Consider the following 21,396-nt stretch of genomic DNA (forward strand, 5'->3'; position numbering starts at 1 on the left):
TCACATCTCTCTATAAATTTGCATGATGTCATTTAAATGTGGCCTCTTCACTTTTATATTCCTAACAGGGTTGAAAAAAATATTCAGTGAATTCAGAATGTATTTCCACATACATTTGCAAAGGATTAGAGCCTGACAAATTTCTTTTGAAATTCACACTTAGAGATAAAGGTTGCTTCCATTTACTCTGAATATTTAAAAAAGCTTGTTTAAATATCATGTATCTTATTTCTGGTTGTTGTGTTGTGGTTTTTTTTTTTTCTTCTATAAGAGTTATAAAGATGGAAACCAAGAATCTGTAAAACCTGTTTTATTACAAGTATGAAGCTTGACACTTCCATTACATCACACCAGAAGAGTAGCAGCACAAGGCATCTCTCTTAAGGGGTAACTCCTAGTTAACAGCATAATCATGGGTTGGGATCTGGTCTATTTCAAAAGAGTGGTTTGTGAGCAGGGAATTAGAGAAGCATATATGTACTAATCAGTGAAGTAGGTTACTAAAATCTACGTAGGTGTATATTGCATACATATTGGATACAGGTAAATCACATGTATCTGTGTCCATGTATATCAGCCATCTAGGTATATGTACAAAGTATATGCTAGAGAATATGACTGTCAGTCAGGTTGCATCTACTGTAGCCACCTGCTATTTTGACATATCCTAGAGATAAAAAAATATTTCAGAATTCAGATGAAAAGCAAAATGGCTGCTCATAAAATTTCCATCATGTAAGAATGCTGAAATATTTTTACCTCACTGTTTATCAAAAAAACACATTAAAGAGCATCACCAGAAATAAACACTCCTCAGTTAGTGAGTCTTGATTAAACCCAGCTAAACAGCTTTCAGAACAACTGCTGTTATGTTTTAGTGAATCTTGGACCACTGGGCAAAGTTCCAACAGCAAAGGAGTTTTTAGTAGGTGATGTAGTGTTACTGTGCACCAGGGGGAAGGGTGAGATAAGAGAGGGAGAGTGAAGGGTTCCTTCTGCATCTGAATAAGAAAAGTCTGACAACAAATGGCTTAATAAGACAACTGCCTTAAAGAGATTCATAAGAAGAAGACAAACAGTGAGTAAACTTTACATCCCTTCAAATGCTGGACACGCCACATTCATGCAGCATCAGAGAGAGTCAGGATAGTTTTGTCCATGGTATCCTGTGCAGAGCAGATCCAGTCCATTAAGAGAAAACTTTCTCCTTTGGCCATTCATACTATCTTAAACTCCTCATTATTCTATCTTATTAAAGCAGATGCCTCATTTAGCCATCTGTTGTCAGGCCTTTCTTACTGAAATCCAAAAGGAATCTTGCACTAGCCCTCTTCAACTTCCTCCTGTCTCCTTCCCCACTGCAGAGCATCCTTGTATCCTTTTATTCTCTGAGGGCTAAAACTGGGGGTCAAACAATACTATGACATATTGTTTCAGTCCCAGATGACAAATACTGAAGTTACACAGGAAACAAGATCCTTGGGGGGTTGTAAAGACAGCCTTGGCAGAACAGCTGGAACAACAGAGAACTTACACCTGGCTGCATGGATTCATATAACACCTTGACATTTATCACAGCAGGTTGTGAACTTCAATGGAAAAAGATGGGCATGTGAATTCCCAATACATATGAGCAATGATGCCTTGTAAGTATGAAAAGCAAGTCTCTGCGCAGCAATAAACTACCCAGAAAAGTGCAAAAATATTAATAAAATAGACATCTTCATTCTTAAAAACTCTTAAAAGGCTATCAGCTTTGAAGATATAGGAACAACAAAAAATTATATCAGAGATGATTAAAATTAAAAAGTATGTTGTATGCTAACCTAAAAAAAAAAATCCCTAAAATTGTTGACACAAGACTTTAAAGTTTCTCTGGAAGATGACCTATAAAAAGAAACTATTTTACAGACAATTTAACCAAAACTCTCAGCCAATTTTATGCAGAAAATTCTTAGCCTATCATAACAAAGCAAATAATAACAAAGTATAAGCATTATAATATTAGTTTGATTTATAGGCTACTTGATCATGTGTGATGAATACTGGTTGGTTGCGCGAGACTGACAGCCAACGTATCAGGATGACCAACCTATGTGATTCCCAAGGGCAGAAAGACTACTTGGTTCAGATGACCCTTTGAAATCATCACTATATGCTTTCTCCCTGATTTTTTTCCCCAGGCTCAAGTTTTCAAAATTTCATGGGTACAAACATGGCTTTTGTATTGACATCAGTGGCAGGTTGGCTGGCAGCCTCCTGTAGAGAGCTCTGCCATGAGAGCAGGAGGCAAGTTCTGCTGCCAAAGAGAATCTTCTGCACAAGAAGACTATTACAGCTGCAATCAGCTCCATACAAACATTTCCAGCCAGTAATAGGCAGGAAGGAAACATGTTTCCCAGCCACTAAGAATCACTGTGGCCTTTCTAATTTTGGTGGCATTCCTCTGTGAACAAGCCTCACACCCTTCATTTCATCCCCGTGAATCACGCAGCAAAGAAAGGATACACAATTTGTTCCAGCTGGATGCAGTGTGAAAGCCTGAATAAATGGATTTTATGCTGATGAATCATGAGGATTTAAGACATGAGGTCCACACTCTGATCTGCGCCCCTGGAGAAGTGGTGCTACACTGGAACACGCCTGGGCTTGTGTGAGAACAGCAGCTTCAGCCTTTCCTTGCCTTTGGCATTGTGGGGAACCAGACAGACAATCCCCTCAGCACCTGCTTCAGCCAGTGCTGCTACCTGCTCTCTGCATCTGTCTGTGTGGGGCAGGTACAGGGACAGCATTTGTGCCAAAAAGGGCCATACCTTAAAGAGTTAAGCAGCTGCTTTGCCTTCTTCCAAGCTGCCCTCAGAGAGGACTTCATAGCACGTGGTGAGATGATCCTGCCCCTCTTAAAGTTTTTGCATTCCACACAAAACCAGAACAAATAAACATAATTACAGTCGCAGCTTACTCTTAAGTGAAACATGCCCAGGACCCTTCTCTGGCACCGAGGTTAACCAGCATAAAAAAATTACACATTATGCTCTCCCAGCCTCTAAAACAGTATGACTGCATGCTGACAGCCTTGTGGGAATGGCTCTTGGACCATGCTAGAACCTGAAAGGTGCCCAGGGATTACTGAAAAATGCTGTTTAGCCAAGACCAAATCCACATTAGAGATCATTCTAACAATTTACCAGTGTAAATGATCACTTTCTCAGTGCCTAGAAAAATTCTCTAGTACTATTTAATTTATTAGTATTGACATAGACATTAAGCTTCTCGCTGATTCATTGCAAACTCAGTTTTGCAAAGTAGCGAGTATATCTGACCCTGATCTGAGAAAGCAGTTCAATAAAAATGACTTCTTCAACAAAAAGAAGACTAATATCATTTAATGCTATTCCTGCTCTTGAATGGAATGCCCAGATCAACCTCAAATCACTCTGAAGAGCAACTGCTGCTCAGTAAATTCAGGAAATGTTACTAGGAGAATCCCATTGGGAAAAAAAAAAGCATCCAAAACTATAGAGTTCACTACAGGCAAGGATGATTTGGAACTTTCCTAGCACAGCTCTTGTTAATGAATTTCAGCTTCCAAAGTCCAATATTCTTGCAGTGACAATACACTGCTGCTGGATTAGGCCAGAAGGCCTCTTGCACTTGGACTCTGCCAGTCTGCTCCTGAACTTCTGGGGATGTGCTAAGTGCTCATCTTTGCCTTTTGCTTCAAAACTCTCCTGGGAACATGGAATCTGACTGAAAACTCCTCATGGAAATGCAGTCTCAAAACTGCCCCCGTCCCAGATTACTGCAAACTTTTCCTATAGACTCTCCGCTGGTTCTGGATTGACTTTCCCAAAGACTCAGTATCATGATACACTTGTATCCACCATTACTTAGGGAAAGATTGTAAAAAAAATGTGAAGACATATACAAGTTTTGCAGACTTCCCAAAAACACTGTTTTTACCTCACCAATACAAATTAAAAAAAAATACATATACATACGCACACATATATATGTATCTGCAAACAGATGCAAACAGATCCATGCAGAGTGACATTAATAAAATCTCGGCCTCACTTTCTTTGATATCAGTGACCATTCTGTGGGGTTAAAATAATGTTTGAAAAACACAGAAATCATATCTATTATCTGCTTTTCACAGTCTGTACTAGCTAGTGAAAGACTTTCCGTATTTTCTGTTCAGTTACATGTCCTGACCTCACTCTGTTTTGTTGGGTGATCTAAACCTCCCCTTCACCCCCAACAAAGTATATGCTTTCCTTCCACAGTTATTGTGGGCCTTGAATTCAGACTTGCATGTTTGTTTTCCTGCCCGGTAAGCATCACCTTGTCAAGGACATGCTTATTTAAATGGACAACTATCAAATTTCAACTCCTTGACTAATTTCAAATTTCACTCCTTGACTATTACCTCATCTACATGTGCAAGATTTCCTTTCACTGCCTGCTGTGGTTTTTAGTTCAGGATGGAGACAGATAAAAGTAGAAAAGGCAATAAGATCTCATACTTAAAACTGAGTTTGACAGAGAGAATCCTCAATATCAAACAGAATTTATAAACTGTAAACAAACTTCCCTTGATCAGTATAACAGCCTAAGGAGAATTTAATTAAAGACACTGGAGACATCACTGAAGGAAATTATACTCCTATACACAGTATTTTAATTGGAGGCTGACAGTATCACAGCAAAAGTCAGGGCTTCTCCATTCTGCTCTTATATTCTTCAAATAATGGATAAGGAGCAGATGGTGTTTCAAAATTCTCAGGTTAATGCAGCAGTCTGGTTTACTAGGTAGCAATCTGGGGAGGAGCAGCTCATCCTCATGCTGAAGGTTTACAGAAAAGTCTAACTAAGGATGCTTGGGCTGCAGGTCACTTATCTAAAGAATGCCAGTATCCATTCCCAGGAATTAGGTAAGTTTTGCACTCTGTATTTACTAAAATATAAGTCATGATTAATTAGTTTTCACAGGTTGTCATATTTAAGATAAATGAGGCAATGAGTCTCACTTAAGATGCAATTTAAAAATATATTGAATCAATTTTGCAGGTGTTGAAGGGGATTTATATCCTAGAACAGCAGTTAGGATAAAGCAGCTTGATTAATTCATTCCGTAAACCTGCTTTTAGCACTGGATGGATTAGCCTGGGCTAGTACTTTTTGCAGTTTAATTGTACATTTATTTTCAATTATTTTCTTAGCATCACTCCACTGCTTCCTGCAATATCTCCTGCATACTTTAAACACCTCTTCTCTCCCTCCCTCGTTTTGTCATCTTCAGTTTTTAAAATATTTGTGACTGTTGCTGTACCTGACAATAGGCACCATTTTGCTAATATATGTGTTTGATTTTTTTATCAGCTACAGTGTGACGAGAATGCAAGTACTTAAGCACAGAGCTAAATGTATATGTGATCCTAAATCATATATATATTCAAATAAAAACTACAAGAGCACATTTTCAACTTTCAGGGTTGCATTTGCATATAAAGCCACTGTTTCCCCCAGGTCTCACTCCCTTTTATAGCTCTCAATAGTAACATTTCAAATTCTGTTTTCATTAGTGAACATCCCATTATTTGAAAAGGAAAAAACTACTTATATATTACAAAAATATAGCATTCTCTTGAGTTACTTGAATTTTAAAAAGTGTTTTTAACATATTTGAATCAGATCTGTCCAGGTATACTAAAAGATTGTGCTGAGAGTTTTGACTGTACCATTGATACAGTAGCTTATTCAATAAGAACCCAAACATGAGTGCAGAGGAAGCATAGCGGATTGGATGTATTTCCTCAGAAAAGAGCCATAAAACTCACTGTAGGAGCAATGACTATAAATCATTATATAAATATGCAAAGTCCCTTTTTATCAGTATGCCCATAAATGAAATGTTTCCAAGACAATAAAGCTATCTGAAGGAATGCACACACCAGTGGCTGATCCCTTCCTATTTCAGTTCAGTGTTTCAACAGAATTCTGTACCTCACAACTGCTTTCTTTATTGCTATGTACACTTGCACATAAGTAGACTGAAACCCCAAATTTTTTTAGGGAGATGAATTCCACCTAAATTCCTTAAAGAATGCTACTGTGCCAAGACTGATCTCTCCTCTCCCAGGTTCTATCATGACCACAATGAGAAGGTTCCTTCCCAGGCCAGTAGGACAGAGGAGTTTTCTGGAAGTCTTAGTGCCTGACACCCACTCTGAGGGCAGAGAGGGTATCATAATCTCCCACATACAGCTAGACAGGCTCTGTAAAGAACCAACTGAATACTTACTGTGTCCACACAAGTAACAAGTGTACCACAGGGTAGTTGTATGTGAGGGGAAAAAGTGGCCAGGACATATTAAATCTCCGTGTGCTTGACTTAGCTGGGTGTGAAGAAATAAGAATCTCTTTTTTAGCCAAAATAACACGATATTTTTTCCCCTTGACAATATTCATTGGTCAAAAAAATAAAATTATCAATACAAAATACCTTAAGAGGAAGAACTTCTTTATTAACACCATAGAAGTAAGCCATTGCTTGTGTCCATGAGCAAAGACCTGCTACATTTCCACACACTTTTTTAGCAGTCTCAAGATTATAATCCTCCATATTCAAATAAGGCTCTAAAAGCTCCACAGTTTCTTCTGTAATTGAGTCCTAGTCAATAGAAAGGAAAAGTTTTTTAAAATGGGTTTTTGAATAAGGTCTGCTTCACAGAAGCATATTTATTTTTAAAAATCATGGGGTATCACTTCTTAGAGAATAAATTAACAAAGCAACACTGTTGCCTTTCACTCTTAAAAAGGACAGATTAGTAGTTTTTGTGAACTCCTGAAAATAACTCCTACTTCCATTGCAACAGATTGACTTGAGCTGGCATTTAATATCCCTATTTGACACATAGGATTTACAGACATTACTAGTGCTCGTAGCTTCATGACAATTTAAGATGTTCTAAATTATTGCTGCTAACAACACTGCACCTTTTTCCCCTTCCCCCTAAACCAGATGTCCTTGTCCCATCTTTAATACCCTCATCAATGCTCAGTGATCTAGTTTGGAAAGTGTTATGACAGAAATATAAGTCAGAAGACTATTGAATAATTTTCTTCTAGTCTAGTTTCATAAACAAGCTCACCATGGTGTCAGACAGGCACTGGTGTGAACACAGCTAAAGGAACCAAACATGCATTTTCGGAAGAAAAAGGGTGAAACTGCAAGGCACTCTCTTCACTTCACTGAAGCTAACCCTTTTCCTTAACCGTGAAAGAAATTTCTTTCAGCTGTTATTCTAATCCCAGGTTTTTTTTCCCCTCTTTCACAATCTGCTGAGAACATGAAAAGCCAGATCTTTGATGATGGTGGTTAATCTATAATTATGTAAGTGTCAGAAGAAAACGGAATTCATCTCCTCGAGCAAGGTAGAGAGTGGAAGAGCTTATACAGGCTAAAAATGACTGCTTAACAATAGACACATTAAGAATCTTCCCCTTTTTTGGCAAGGTATTAATGCCTTTCCTTTAACACATCTAAAAATCATCCACCATTCATACTGTCAAGCAATTTACCCTTTTCTTGGTTTTCTGCACAGCAGAAAGGACTGCCTTGTCTGATCCTTAGCTACTCTAATAAAAAAGACATTCACTATATTACTCCCAAGATCAGTGTAGTGGTGTTTACACTATGATCATTTGCTAAAATGTAAAATAGTGCTGGACAAAAATTTTGACTTTTTTTGTTCTCCTACTCCAAATAATGAGCCAACAAGCTGGCAAAGGTGAAGCAAAGATCAATCAGCAATGGCCTAAACCCCTGTTCAAAAGCTTGGAAAATGTTATGCTTTTCCTTTCAAGTAATTAATTTTGAACTCAATGAACTTCATCCACTAATTGCCTAAAAAATATTAGGAAAGAACAAAAATCTCACTAACAAGTAAGCTGTGTAGTGTACTCAGAACTCCAGACACAATGAGCTTTCTTATCATATATACTCAAAATGAGAAATGGGGAAGGAGGACAACATGTCAAGGACCTCATCAGGGATTGAAGCAGTCCAGTATTCTACCCCACATCCATCGGGATCACTTCCTTCAAGAACTTGGTCCCACAGAAGTTGTTCTGACTCCTCTGAGTCAAATGTGCTGCCAACTACCAGCAGGAATAGATACACTATTAAGTGCCAAAACTGGAAGTCGCATTAGACAGAAGCTTGAGTAAGGAGTGCATAATTAGTCCTTGCTGTCTTAAAACTAATTTTCTCTTTCTGTTTAGCCAAGATAGAACTTGGAAGAGTGACCAGACTGACAGCCCCAGGAAAAAACTGTCTACAGAGGCAGTGCAAGTTTCCACAATAGGGCTCTCTGGGAGAAATGGCTCCTGGGGATAGTGAGAATGATCTTCACCAAAAAAAACCCACTCCAGCAGCTTAGAAAAGGCATCAGCAAAATGCACAGCTAAGTAGATTAAAACATCAGTGTACAAATGAAAGCATGTTCAGCAACATTGCAGAAAATCCAGGTTTTGCTGAAATCTGCTTGGTCTCCTGGATAACAAAGTTGGGGTACAGTTCTTCCATTTCATTCTACTCTAGGTCTTTTTCTAGTCCAGATACCTGTGACATCTCCCCTATAGAGAATTTTCCATTGTCTCACAATTTAGTGAGCCTTGCTGCAAAAGCTTCTGTCCCGACAGAAATAAAAACCTGTTCACTTTTTTTTTTTACAGTTGAGAATAAGATTATTCTTCATTTCACTATTTTTCTAGTGAAAGAACCCCAAAAGTTCCCAAATCATGCCATTACTTTTCCTGCTCATTTTTTTCTTATTTCTGACTAGGCTCTCTAGCAAATTTGAGACAGAATTGTCGAGTGCCTTACAGGCAAACAGGCCTGGTAGCACTGGAGAAGGCAAGACATTTGAAAAACCAGGAGTGGGCCCTTTTAAGGCAAATTACTACTTAGATGCAGGAACTGCCTGAATAAGATAACACTAAGCTTCTCAAGATTTGATCTAGTGCCTGAGATACTTCTGTCTGCTAGAAGCCACTGCATGTCCCCAGAGAAAAATTACTAAGATAATGAACCATGAAAATGAATAAGAATAGTCACAAAGTATCTACAACTATAGATAGACAAAACTGTTTCAAACTGCCTTTGATGGTAGAAGACACATTCATGTGAACTCTGAAGATGGTTATTGAGCTGTTTTGCCCCTATTACTTACCTTTTGAAAAGTAAGCAACATGCTAAGAAATCCTGAATTATTCATTAGCTTCTGAGCCTCAGTCCATGATGGCTTCACACCTGGGTGTTCGTGATCTAGTGCCACGGAGTCTATTTTCCTTTGGAATAAAAGCAGCACACAGTCCATGATCCGCATTATCAGGTGAGGAGGTTTACCCAGTTTGCGAACAGTTGCAATGTCAGAAGGTTTTATTGTCTGAAAAATTATAGAAGAAAATAGTCCATTTATTTAAGCAGTCACTCAGTTGCAAAGAATGATGTTTTTTCAGGAGGAATGTATATGTAATGCAGTTGCTGCAGGTTTGCAGGTCACACAGAAGCACTACAGCAGAAAGGCCCGAAAGAAAGTCCCATTCTACAACCACTTTATTACATGACAGTAGAGTACTGCCCAACTTGCCTCTTAACCTCTTCAGTTTTCAGGGGTTTTTCTAAAAGGATTCACAGGTTAGTACCATTCTTTCAATCCACTTTTTTTTGCCCCAAGTTAGAAGCACAAGCCATATTATTGTACATAATAATCATTAACTACATGGACGTTCAGAATATATTTGCTTCTGACCTGCAGGGCTGCCTTGGCTTCTTCTAGTGCAGGTCTTGCAGCTTCAAGTTTCTCTTCTGCTGCTGTTTTATCAATGGCAATGTCATCCACAATTGCCTGAGCCTTGTCTTTTACTGTTTGCACCTGCATTTTCACTTTTTCTGCAGCATGGGCTTTCATGGTTACTTCCAATAAAACTTCATCAGCTTTTTTTGAAGCTACAGCCAAAGCTTTCTCCTTCATAACCAGCTCTTTGGAAAGCTGATTTACAGAAACTTCAGCTTCCATCAGTTTTGCAAGACCTGTGATGGACAAATTCCATTTTAGCAACAGGAAGACCTATGGAAAAAGTAACCTCACTGAAGCAATGTGGATATTTAAAATAAGTCACTCAGATTCATATGTAGGAATCATTAAGTGATCCCATTGGTTAAACACCAAAATTAAGCAAGGGATTTTTTTTTTTAATGCATAAAAGCATTAAAGTGAATCTGTCACTTGATCAATTTTTTATATTCTTATATATGAGATGGAGACTAAATATTAAATACACATGCCGAAAAGCAGCAGGGCAAATGACACTCTTGACAATTGTGTGTGAAATTTCTGAAATCCATGAGAACATAAAAAGTATTAGGCTGTACTCTGTACAAAATAAAGAGAAGGAACCTGACAATGAAAGTGAAGACACAAGGAGAGTAGGCTGAGCTTCTAAAGTCAACATTACATGAAGTTCCAGATGAGATGGGGGTAAAAAAATCTGCAGATTCTCGAGCAATACAAGGCTCCAATAATTTGAACAAATTATGAGAAAATCTCTTAAGTATAAACATCCTTATATATAAATGAATGCATCTAAATGCATCATATATATCTAACTCAAAAAACCCCATAATTGTTCTTCCAGATAGCCAGCCACCCTTTCCCTTTGGACATACAGGGAGAAGAAACAGTTTAAGTTCACACTCACTTCCAAACAGCATTCAGTTTAGGAGACTTTTTAATTGTTTACTACGTATGACCACACACAGAGCAATATTTTTGAAATTTTATTTGGCATATACCTATTTCTTTAATTACCTTTTCACAGATTTACACTTGGCATGCTTACCTGTGAAAACTAGGATCTAAGTAGTTCCTCAACATACATACATGTCAAAGCAGGAGTTTCAGGTATTTTAACTGCTATCTAACAATATTTCCAAAACTCCTCTCTAATATGCACATTCATCAAGTTTATTGAAACAAAATCTCTGCATATTTTGTAATCACACACAATACAGCTGAAAATATATGAGTCTGCTTCCAAATGAATATGAGCTCACAATCTAAATCCATGCTTTTACATCCTTTTATTCAGATTTTTCTCATACTTCTAAAAACAAAGAAAGAAATAAAAATCAAGAAGCTTTTACAGTACCTGTTCTCATGCGTTCAGACAAACTTCCAAGACTGGTAAACTTCTCTTTGTAAATAGCTTTGTAGCCTCCAATGAAGGACAGGTAAGATTTTGGTGTCACAAAAGATCGTCTCCTATATCGTTCAAAGTATTCAACACATTTTTCAGCTACAATATCTTGAATCGTTCCCATGGTGTTAACAACACTCTGTTTCACTTCATCTGTGCACTCAATATGGTAAGAACCTAAAAAATGCTGTGCAACTGCCACAAGAGCATCTTTAGGCCAATGCTGGAACCAGTCCACAGTACAGCCTGAAATCAGACCTGGAAATTTGAGTGCACGTGTTCTGAATTTTTCCCCAACAGGAGAAAAACAAAGAACCACATGCAAGTTATTCCGAACTCGAGCAATAAAGTAATTATAAAGATTTTCACTAGTGGGACTAAGCCTTGGGTATTCCTTCTTCATTGCTGGAATCAGGTCTTGTGTGATTTCAGCTATTTCATCTCGTGCAAAAAGATTGGAGACTTCACCTGAAGTCAAAACATTGTTCATGTACTCAAGAAAAGATTCATCTCTGACTTCATTGTCCGTGAATATAAAGACAATACCCTTTCCTTTTTGCCCAGCTGTGAGGTACAATGTTTTCAGATCATCCAAAAGGTTGTTGGTGGCGTATGTTCTGTAATAGGAAAGGGTTAAGGAAAGAGAGAACAAGAATTACACACCATCTTAGGAGTTGTGTATCATCTGAATCAGCTCCCTTAAAGCAATTTAAAAAAAATCTAGATAAGAAATTAATACCATAGCACCTGGTTACATTTTTTAATATTTTTTTTAAAACATTTTCCCAAGTGAATGCTCAGAAATATAAATCATGTGAAATGAGGTGAAGTCAGCAAAATAATGTGCTGGGGAAAAGTATGGTGAGAGCAATACTATATCTAAGGCAATTATGATGCTGTTTTGTATTCCCATGGTTTGCAGACGTAGATTCTTTATTAGAAATAGGTTAATACAGCTGGATTAAGTTGTCAAGTAAATTCTGATACCTGCAACCATTACATAAATACAGCTGGATTATCTTCTGAAGATATGGAGAGCAGGTTAAAGGAAATCTGTGGTGGTGCTTAAATTCAATTCCAATTGGGTTTTTACTGCTCCAGTTTGGTTTTATAATTTGTGTTTTATAATTTTGTATTTATTACTATTGTTTAAGATGGCCTCTCCTTCTCCCCTTCTCTCCTTCCCCCATTCCCCCAGACCTTCCCGCCAAAATCTTGGTTGTCCTGGTAACCCCATCCCATAATAGTTGTTTACCACCTTTCGGTTACCTGTCAATCTTTAAGTTATATAACTTCCCCACCCCCTCATCATGTATTCCTCCTCCCCAAGTTACCTGTTACTGGTTCAAAAGTTGTGCATCCCCTCATTATACGTTGGCAAAGAGTTTTAATTGGTCCCACGCGATCCCACCCACGAACCTACTCAATAAAAAGCCGTGCCATCTTGAGGCCAGCGTCTCTCTCCGGAGCGCGGCCTTGGGAACACGCATCCCTTGGTTGCACACCTTGAGAGTCCCGCCTTTCTATTCTGCGCACCATCCGCACCTTGGTCGAGTTTGCCCACGCCTCTGGCAAAGTGGCCCCTGGATGTAGTGGCGGCAGGGCTGGCCGGAGCTGCACCCATTGGAAAGCCGATCCACTGCAAGCTGGCGCCCAACGTGGGGCTGTCACGCGTGGGCGAACATCTGACAGCTCGACGGCGACGGCTCTGACGCTGTGCCCTCAATCTGAGAGCCACGTGCTCAAATCCGGTCCGTCGGGACCTTTTACGGATTTTTCATTGTCGTCGCGCCTCCTGGTGGTCAGTTGCGCTCCCGGGAGGGAGAGGAGGGTAGCTTCGCAGCACCCAGCGAAGTCCTCTTCAGTGCGGATTTACCCCAGACCAAACCGCTGTACCCACGCAGGAACCAGGGACGGGTAAGCGTGTGAGCCCCTTGCCCTCACCCTACCCAAAAGGGAAGGTCCAGCCCAGGAGAGACTGTCCTGGGGGGACCAGCCGCGCGGCGCCCGGGGGGGGGTTGTTTTCCTCTCTCGGGTTTTACTTTCGGTTCCTGTTTTTATTTCGTTTTGTTGCTTTATGTTTTGAGTTTTCGCGGCTCCGGGCTGGTCCCAGCAGCGCTCGGGATCGGGGGAAGCGACACGGGGCGCGCCGCGGGCAGGTATCAGGAAGCCGCGAAGCAGGAGCGACACAGCAGAGCCCGTGGTGTAGTGGTTAGGGCTCAGCGCTCTGACCGCCGCGACCCGAGTTCGAATCCCGGTCGGGGGACCGGGATACCGGGATCGCGGGACCGGAGCGGCGCCGTGCTCGTCTTTTTGCCGGCCCGGGCGCGGGAGACGTGAGTTCGATTCCCGGTCTGGACCGGGACCGCGGAAGGCGCGGCGAACTCGGCGGATCCCGGCGCGGAGCCCCCCCGCTTTTTGTCTGCGCACGGGCACAGACGGGGTTTAAAGCGGGTTTTTTTGTTTTACGAGGCACCTTCGGGGCGGAGGCAGTGGGGGGGGCTGCCTGACCGGAGTTTTTCGTGCTGGGTTTTGATTTTTAGTTTATTTTGTGTTGCGGTACGGTTTGGAAGGAAAAATGGGTGCCAGGCTCTCGGCAGAAGAGAAAGGCGTTTTTTGTTGTTTTGTTGGAGTTCTGAGTTTTAATAAGGTTAAGTTTTCTAAAGGAGAATTGAAGCGTTTTGTGCGCACGCTCTATTTGCACTTCCCCGAAACAAACCCGGAAGTAGTGACGGAGCTCCGATACTGGCAGCCCGTCGTTTTAAAACTTACCAAATTAGCTGCCGCTGGAGACAAAAATGCAGCGAAATACCTGTTCTGGTCGCGGCAAATTCAAACTGCCGTGAAAAACATGAAAGGAGTGCAGAAAGAGCAGTCTCCCGGAGAAAGCTCTGTTTCCCCCCGTTCTTCCCGTTCTGTATCCCCCTCCCCCTCACCCCGCCGTGGCATCCTCAGAGGTGCAGCGGGCGTACCCCAGCCCGCCAGCCCTGGCGCTCTCAGGACGCCCTCCCCCCGCCCGGGACAGACAGGGCAGTCTGCCCGGGACCTCCGACAGAGCACTGGCCACGCTCTCGAGGAATTTTCCCTTCCCCAAACCTCCCTAAACAAACCCCGAGTTCAGTTCAGTGTTAGTGGAGGCGCGGGGGAAAAGCCGCTCGGCGCCCGCGCGGGAGGCGCGGGGGAAAAGCCGCTCGGCGCCCGCGCGGGAGGCGCGGGGGAAAAGCCGCTCGGCGCCCGCGCGGCAGGCGCGGAGCCGCGCGGCGACCGCGTGGCAGGGATCCATGCGGAAGAACCGCATGGCGACCGCGTGGCACGGGCATGCGGCGTCCATGCGGCAAACGCACGCGGTGTCCATGCGGCAGACGCACGCCCCGCCCATGCGACAGGCGCATGCGGCTTCCATGCCGCAGGCGCATGCGGCGTCCACGCGGAAGGCGCGCGCGGCGCGCGCGTGGAATGCGCACGCGGTGCCCACGCGGAAGGAGCGCATGGCAGCCATGCGGCAGAGGCGCAGGCACGCAGCGCTCGCGCGGCAGAGGCGCGGAATGGCGGCGGCCGCATGGCGCGGTCGTTCTCTTTGTCCGCCCTGCCCGCCGCCCCGCTGCCGGAGGCGCCGCTCGCCGCCGCCGCCGCCATGGCCCCGCTCCTGTTCCCTTCCCCTTCCCAGTCTCCCGAGTTTTCCCCCCCCAACCCTTTTCTGTCCCCTTCCACCCTTCCCCGAGGCTGTCACTGTTCTGAAACCCCTTCCTATGACCCCCCCACCTGCCGCTCCTCCCGAGTCTCCTCCCAAAACCACTCCTCCGAAGGCGTGCCTTTCCCAGACCCTGGCACGCCCTCCTCCCGTCGCAAGCCACTCCCCTTGGTGACGCCCAAGTCCCGCCCACTGCCTCCCGGTTCCCACGCCCCTTCTTTCGGTTCCCACGCTTGGGGCAAGGAGGGGGAGGGGTGGGATCCAGGAAGTGATGGTCCCCATGTCCCTTCTATCGCTCCAGTTACCTACAGGAGGGGTAGGGGAGGGCATGAGGAGGCAAAGTGGCAGCAGTTGTCCCAGAATGTTGTCAGGGAACTCATGAAGGCCCTCAAGGAGTACGGCCGCATGAGTCCGTACTTCCTTGGTTTGTTAGATGGCCAGGTTACCGGGAGTGAGGTTGTCCCACATGACATCAAGTACCTTTTCAGGTGCTTGCATTCCAGAACTGAGTATCAGCTCTGGTTTGCAACCTGGAAAAGGCACTTGCAGGACGCGCTCCCAGGGTGGTCAAATGACCCTGACACAGCTGTGGACAATGAAGGGAACATGATCACACTGGCACATGTGATGGGTGAGGGAGAATGGGAGATGCCGCAGAAACAAGCTGAAAGTCTCCCAAAGCCGTTGTTGAAGCAGATCGCTCAGGTTGCTGTCAAGGCGTTTTCCACCATGCGGCCTTCCGGCCCCATGGAATCGTATTCAGATGTTTTTCAGGGACCTCAGGAAAACTTCCTGCTGTTTGTGGAAAGGCTAACGGTAGCCATAGAGCAGCAGGAGGAGGACGAAGTGGCAAGGGAGAGGCTGGTCACGTTGCTGGCGTTCAGGCACGCCAACGAAGTCTGCAAACAGGCCATGCTGACCCTTCCACGGATTCCCAAGCCGACATTACAGGATTATGTCGAGGTGGTAACTGAGGTGGTCCCGCTGATGACACCAGGAAAGCCAGAAAGGCCGGAACAGCGACGGAAAACCGTGAATGCAGCAACCGCAGAGAGCCCAACCTGCCATCAGAACAACGCGGCTGTGGTATCAAAAGGGAGGCGTCCATCGGAAAATTCAGCTGACAGGCCTTGCGCCTTATGTGGCAAGCAAGGACACTGGTGGCAGGCTTGTCCCCTGAGACGGGAGTTTCAGGAATTTAAACAAGCCAAAGAGGGAGGAGGAGGAAATGGGAGGGGAGGACGCTCCCAACAAAAAAACGAATAAGGGAGCGCGGAGCCACCCAGTGCGATGACCCCAATCGGGTGGCCCAAGCCGGGGGAGGGGGAATGGGGAATGATGATTTGAGTTGTACCGGACATGACATTTTAACGGACTTGACTTTTTCTTCCCAGAGGCAGCAGAGGAGCCCTCTGAGAGGAAATTTACCGGACAAGACAAGAGACTCCCCTTTGAGGAGTCCTTCACCTGATGATCCTGACCCGAATGTGCCTGTTCCTTTCACAGGAAAGTCCTTGACAACAACAAGCGAAGGAGTGCCCTTTCATCTTCAGTTGTCTGATGCCCTGTGGATCCGTGATGATGAATGGCACCGTGTGGCGGTATCTAAAAATAGAGGTACCTGGCACAAAATTGGCACAACATATGTAGTCGTGGGGGATTGTAAACATACCCCGCCAGAGATCGAGATTGTTCCCCAAACCACTCCTGCGGATCCCGAGTGGTTTGAACTCTGGCTTCGCTGCACGACTCCACCCATTTATCTGTCAAAGGGACAGATAGTCGCCCAGGCAATACCATCACTCCCTGAAAGGGTGTGTCCTGAGGGCGACTGCAAAACCTGCCACCCCCAGATAAGCACAGTCGTGTACATCACACATGACAGACCTGAGGAGGTGTGCAAATTAAGGGTGGGCGGGGAGACCACCACCATTAAAGGTCTCCTTGACTCGGGGGCGGACGTAACGGTGATCCCGGAACACCTATGGCCGTCACGTTGGCCGTTGCAGACAGTGGTGGAGCAAGTTGAGGGTGTTGGAGGCCTTCAATTGGCGAAAAAATCAAAGCACATGGTGCAAATTAAGGGGTCCAATGGGCAATTGGCAAACATCCAGCCCTTTGTTTTGAATTACAAAGCACCCCTGTGGGGGAGAGATGTCCTGGCCCAGTGGGGGGCAACGATTGAATTCCCTGACCCTCCACAAAATTTTCAGGCTGCGGTCACTGAACTGCGCCCCACCCAAAAACTGAATTGGAAAACGGATTCTCCAGTTTGGGTGGAGCAGTGGCCGCTTTCTAAGGAAAAGTTAAAGGCGCTGAATGAGCTCGTGGAAGAGCAACTCCAAAAGGGTCACATAGAGGAGACCACCTCTCCTTGGAACACCCCAGTGTTTGTAATACAGAAATCGGATAAGACCCGATGGAGGCTTCTCCAGGACCTCAGGCAAATTAACGAGGTCATCGAGGACATGGGCTCTCTCCAACCAGGGATGCCTTCCCCAGCCATGTTGCCCCAAAATTACAATTTGGCCGTGATTGACATCAAAGATTGTTTTTTCCAAATTCCTCTTCACCCCGACGATGCTCCGCGGTTTGCGTTCTCGGTTCCTAACATCAACCGAGAGGCCCCAAGGAAGAGGTATCACTGGCGCGTTCTTCCCCAAGGAATGAAGAACAGTCCTGCCATTTGCCAGTGGTACGTGTCTTCCTTGCTGACCCCCGTGCGTGCAGCTGCACACCAGGCCGTCATCTTTCATTATATGGACGACGTGCTCGTGTGCGCCCCCAACGACGACCTGTTGACGCATGCGCTTGACCTGACAGTGGCTGCACTGGTTGCTGCAGGGTTTGAGTTGCAGGAAGCGAAAATTCAAAAGATGCCACCATGGAAATATCTTGGCCTTGAAATTAATAAGCGGACCATTGTTCCGCAAAAATTGGCGATCAGAACCAAAATTGAGACCTTAGCGGATGTGCACCAGCTGTGTGGGGCTTTGAACTGGGTGAGGCCTTGGCTGGGTCTCACTACCGAGGACCTAGCACCTCTTTTCAGTTTATTGAAAGGGGGAGAGGGGCTGAGTTCCCCTAGGTCACTCACCCCGGAGGCACAGAAAGCACTGGAAAAGGTTCAAGAGTTGATGTCCACCAGACAGGCAAATCGATGCCATGCTGATTTGCCTTTCCGATTTGTCATTCTAGGGAATCTGCCGCACCTCCATGGAATGATATTCCAATGGGACAACGGGGTGACCAGCATACCCCGGAAGAACCGAGGCGGGAGAGATCCTCTTCTTATTATAGAATGGGTCTTTCTCAGCCATCACAGGTCCAAGAGGATGACACGCCCACAGGAGTTGATGGCTGAACTCATCCGGAAAGCCAGAATCCGCATTAGAGAACTGGCTGGTTGCGACTTTGAGGTGATCCACGTACCAATTCGGTTGAATTCGGGCCAAATTTCAAAGGCAATGTTAGAGCACTTGCTTCAAGAGAACGAAGCACTTCAGTTTGCCCTGGACAGTTACACTGGACAAATTTCAATCCATCGGCCTGCCCACAAAATTTTTAATTCGGATGCTCAATTTAAATTAAATTTAAGGAGTGTTCAGAGCAAAAGACCGCTCGAAGCCTTGACCGTTTTCACAGACGCGTCCGGAGGGTCCCACAAGTCAGTGGTGACTTGGAAAGATCCTCAGACTCAGCAGTGGGAGTCTGACATTGCTGAGGTGGAAGGATCCCCTCAGATTGCTGAGTTGGCCGCAGTCGTCAGGGCCTTCGAAAGGTTCTCTGAACCATTTAATTTGGTAACTGATTCGAGTTACGTTGCAGGTGTAGTGTCCAGAGCGGAGAACTCAGTTCTCCAAGAAGTGACTAACATTGCTCTGTTTAAGTTGCTCTCGAAGCTAATAAGGCTGATCTCCCACCGAGAGCAACCGTTTTACGTGATGCACACCAGGTCGCACACGGATTTGCCGGGGTTCATAGCGGAGGGAAACAGGAGGGCTGATGCTCTTGCTGCCCCTGTCGCGAAGGCCCCGCTGCCTGACGTTTTCCAGCAGGCAAAGCTCAGCCACCAACTGTTCCATCAGAATGTGCCAGGTTTGGTCCGAGGGTTCAAACTAACCCGAGATCAGGCCAAGGCCATTGTGGCGACGTGTCCCAGCTGCCAGCGACATGCAGTCCCAACCCTGCATGCCGGGGTAAACCCCCGAGGGCTGAGCAGCAACGAGGTATGGCAGATGGACGTTACTCATGTCCCTCAGTTTGGGAGGCTGAAGTACGTCCATGTGTCTGTGGACACCTTTTCTGGAGCAGTCTATGCATCCGCCCATACAGGGGAGAAAGCAGGGGATGTTGTTAAACACCTTCTCCAAGCCTTCTCTTTCCTAGGCATCCCTAAAGTCATCAAATCGGATAACGGGCCAAGCTATATTTCCAAGGAGTTCCGCAACTTCCTCCAGCAATGGGGAGTAGAACACAAGACTGGCATCCCCTATTCCCCGACAGGCCAAGCAATTGTGGAGAGGACACACCAAAACATCAAAAGAGTCCTCAATCAACAGGGACAAATTCTGAAATTGGAGTCACCCCAAATTCGATTAGCCAGGGCCTTATACACAATTAATTTTCTAAATTGTTCATTCGAACTTATGAATCCCCCAATAATTAGGCACTTTGGAGGGAACCCAAATTTGAAATTAGAATCCAAGCCGCCAGTTCTCGTCAAGGACCCGGAGACCATGAGAATGGAAGGTCCACATGATTTAATCACTTGGGGACGCGGATACGCCTGCGTATCGACACCCACCGGATTTAAATGGGTGCCGGCCAAGTGGGTGAAACCTTACATTCCCAGGGCCTCCAAAGGATCGGATCATCAAGTGAAAAATGTCACTTGGCGAAGAAAAAGGAAGCCCGTTAGTCCGGAGGAAGAGAGGTCCGCTCCTTCCTTCCCCATTCCTCACTGGCTTTTTGTTAATTAATTTATTTTGTTATATTTTAAGTTACAGGAGAGACCAGTCAGATACCAACTGAGAGCCCCAGAAGGACTGGTTTGACCAACTGTTTGGAAACTGGGGACTCTCAGGCTGGGTCAATTCTGCTGTCAAAACTGGACTTTTAATTTTGTTTTTGTTATTTATAATTGGAATTGCATTTGGCATCATCCGACGAGTCACTCGAAAGACCATCACTGCAGCCACCTCGTCACTCAGCGTGAACAACGTCTGGGCCAATGTTCCTCCCGTCGAGAAGATCGAGATGCAGCAGCTCCCGTCATGGGAAGACGAGGAATACCCTGACCCAGAGGACTTCTTCACCGGAGACTGATGACGAGAGGTGGCTCACGGAACAGAACATCTATCCCCCAAGCAGACACTACCAAAAGCCATCACAAAAAAATAAAAAAGGGGGAGATGTGGTGGTGCTTAAATTCAATTCCAATTGGGTTTTTACTGCTCCAGTTTGGTTTTATAATTTGTGTTTTATAATTTTGTATTTATTACTATTGTTTAAGATGGCCTCTCCTTCTCCCCTTCTCTCCTTCCCCCATTCCCCCAGACCTTCCCGCCAAAATCTTGGTTGTCCTGGTAACCCCATCCCATAATAGTTGTTTACCACCTTTCGGTTACCTGTCAATCTTTAAGTTATATAACTTCCCCACCCCCTCATCATGTATTCCTCCTCCCCAAGTTACCTGTTACTGGTTCAAAAGTTGTGCATCCCCTCATTATACGTTGGCAAAGAGTTTTAATTGGTCCCACGCGATCCCACCCACGAACCTACTCAATAAAAAGCCGTGCCATCTTGAGGCCAGCGTCTCTCTCCGGAGCGCGGCCTTGGGAACACGCATCCCTTGGTTGCACACCTTGAGAGTCCCGCCTTTCTATTCTGCGCACCATCCGCACCTTGGTCGAGTTTGCCCACGCCTCTGGCAAAGTGGCCCCTGGATGTAGTGGCGGCAGGGCTGGCCGGAGCTGCACCCATTGGAAAGCCGATCCACTGCAGAAATCATTAAGAGACATAAGAGAACGAAATTGAGGCATTTATTGTGTTATATGGTTTAACTAAAATTAAGCCCAGAAATGATGTTTGAACATTATCACTTGGGCTGATCAGCTCTTCTGCAAACGGAGACCATGACTGGTTATGTGTTTTATAGTTGGTGCACACAATAAGTAAGATTCAGATGAAAACCACACAAATTCAGCTTCAAATTTCAGATTGCGCAATATAAAATGACATAAAGTAAGGTTAACAAAATGGCAGATTTTGTCCCTAAACAAGCAAAGCTGAAATTAGAAACCTTTTTTCTTTGTAACCAATCTCTTATTTCCAGGAATCTCTTCAAAGTCATAACTGATTTGTGCAATACACACATTCTTCACATAATAAATATGCCACCAGGAAAAGACCCTGTTCAGCTCCATCTTATTTCT

The 21,396-nt window shown here is 44.5% G+C and overlaps 1 protein-coding gene across 1 annotated transcript in view; it reads right to left on the reverse strand.

The window, feature by feature from the left end:
* Nucleotides 1-21,396, reverse strand: part of LOC310906945 (dynein axonemal heavy chain 5-like) — a gene marked incomplete at both ends in the record, with an annotated part of 154,876 nt that overhangs the window by 51,788 nt on the left and 81,692 nt on the right. The window contains 4 exons of the mRNA XM_083856673.1: nt 6,509-6,676; nt 9,240-9,455; nt 9,822-10,102; nt 11,221-11,885. Coding sequence (XP_083712799.1) covers nt 6,509-6,676; nt 9,240-9,455; nt 9,822-10,102; nt 11,221-11,885 — 1,330 coding nt within the window. The remainder of the gene's footprint in view (nt 1-6,508; nt 6,677-9,239; nt 9,456-9,821; nt 10,103-11,220; nt 11,886-21,396) is intronic.

This window comes from Zosterops lateralis (assembly GCF_965231275.1).
Source record: "Zosterops lateralis genome assembly, chromosome: 1".
NCBI classification, from domain to species: domain Eukaryota; kingdom Metazoa; phylum Chordata; class Aves; order Passeriformes; family Zosteropidae; genus Zosterops; species Zosterops lateralis.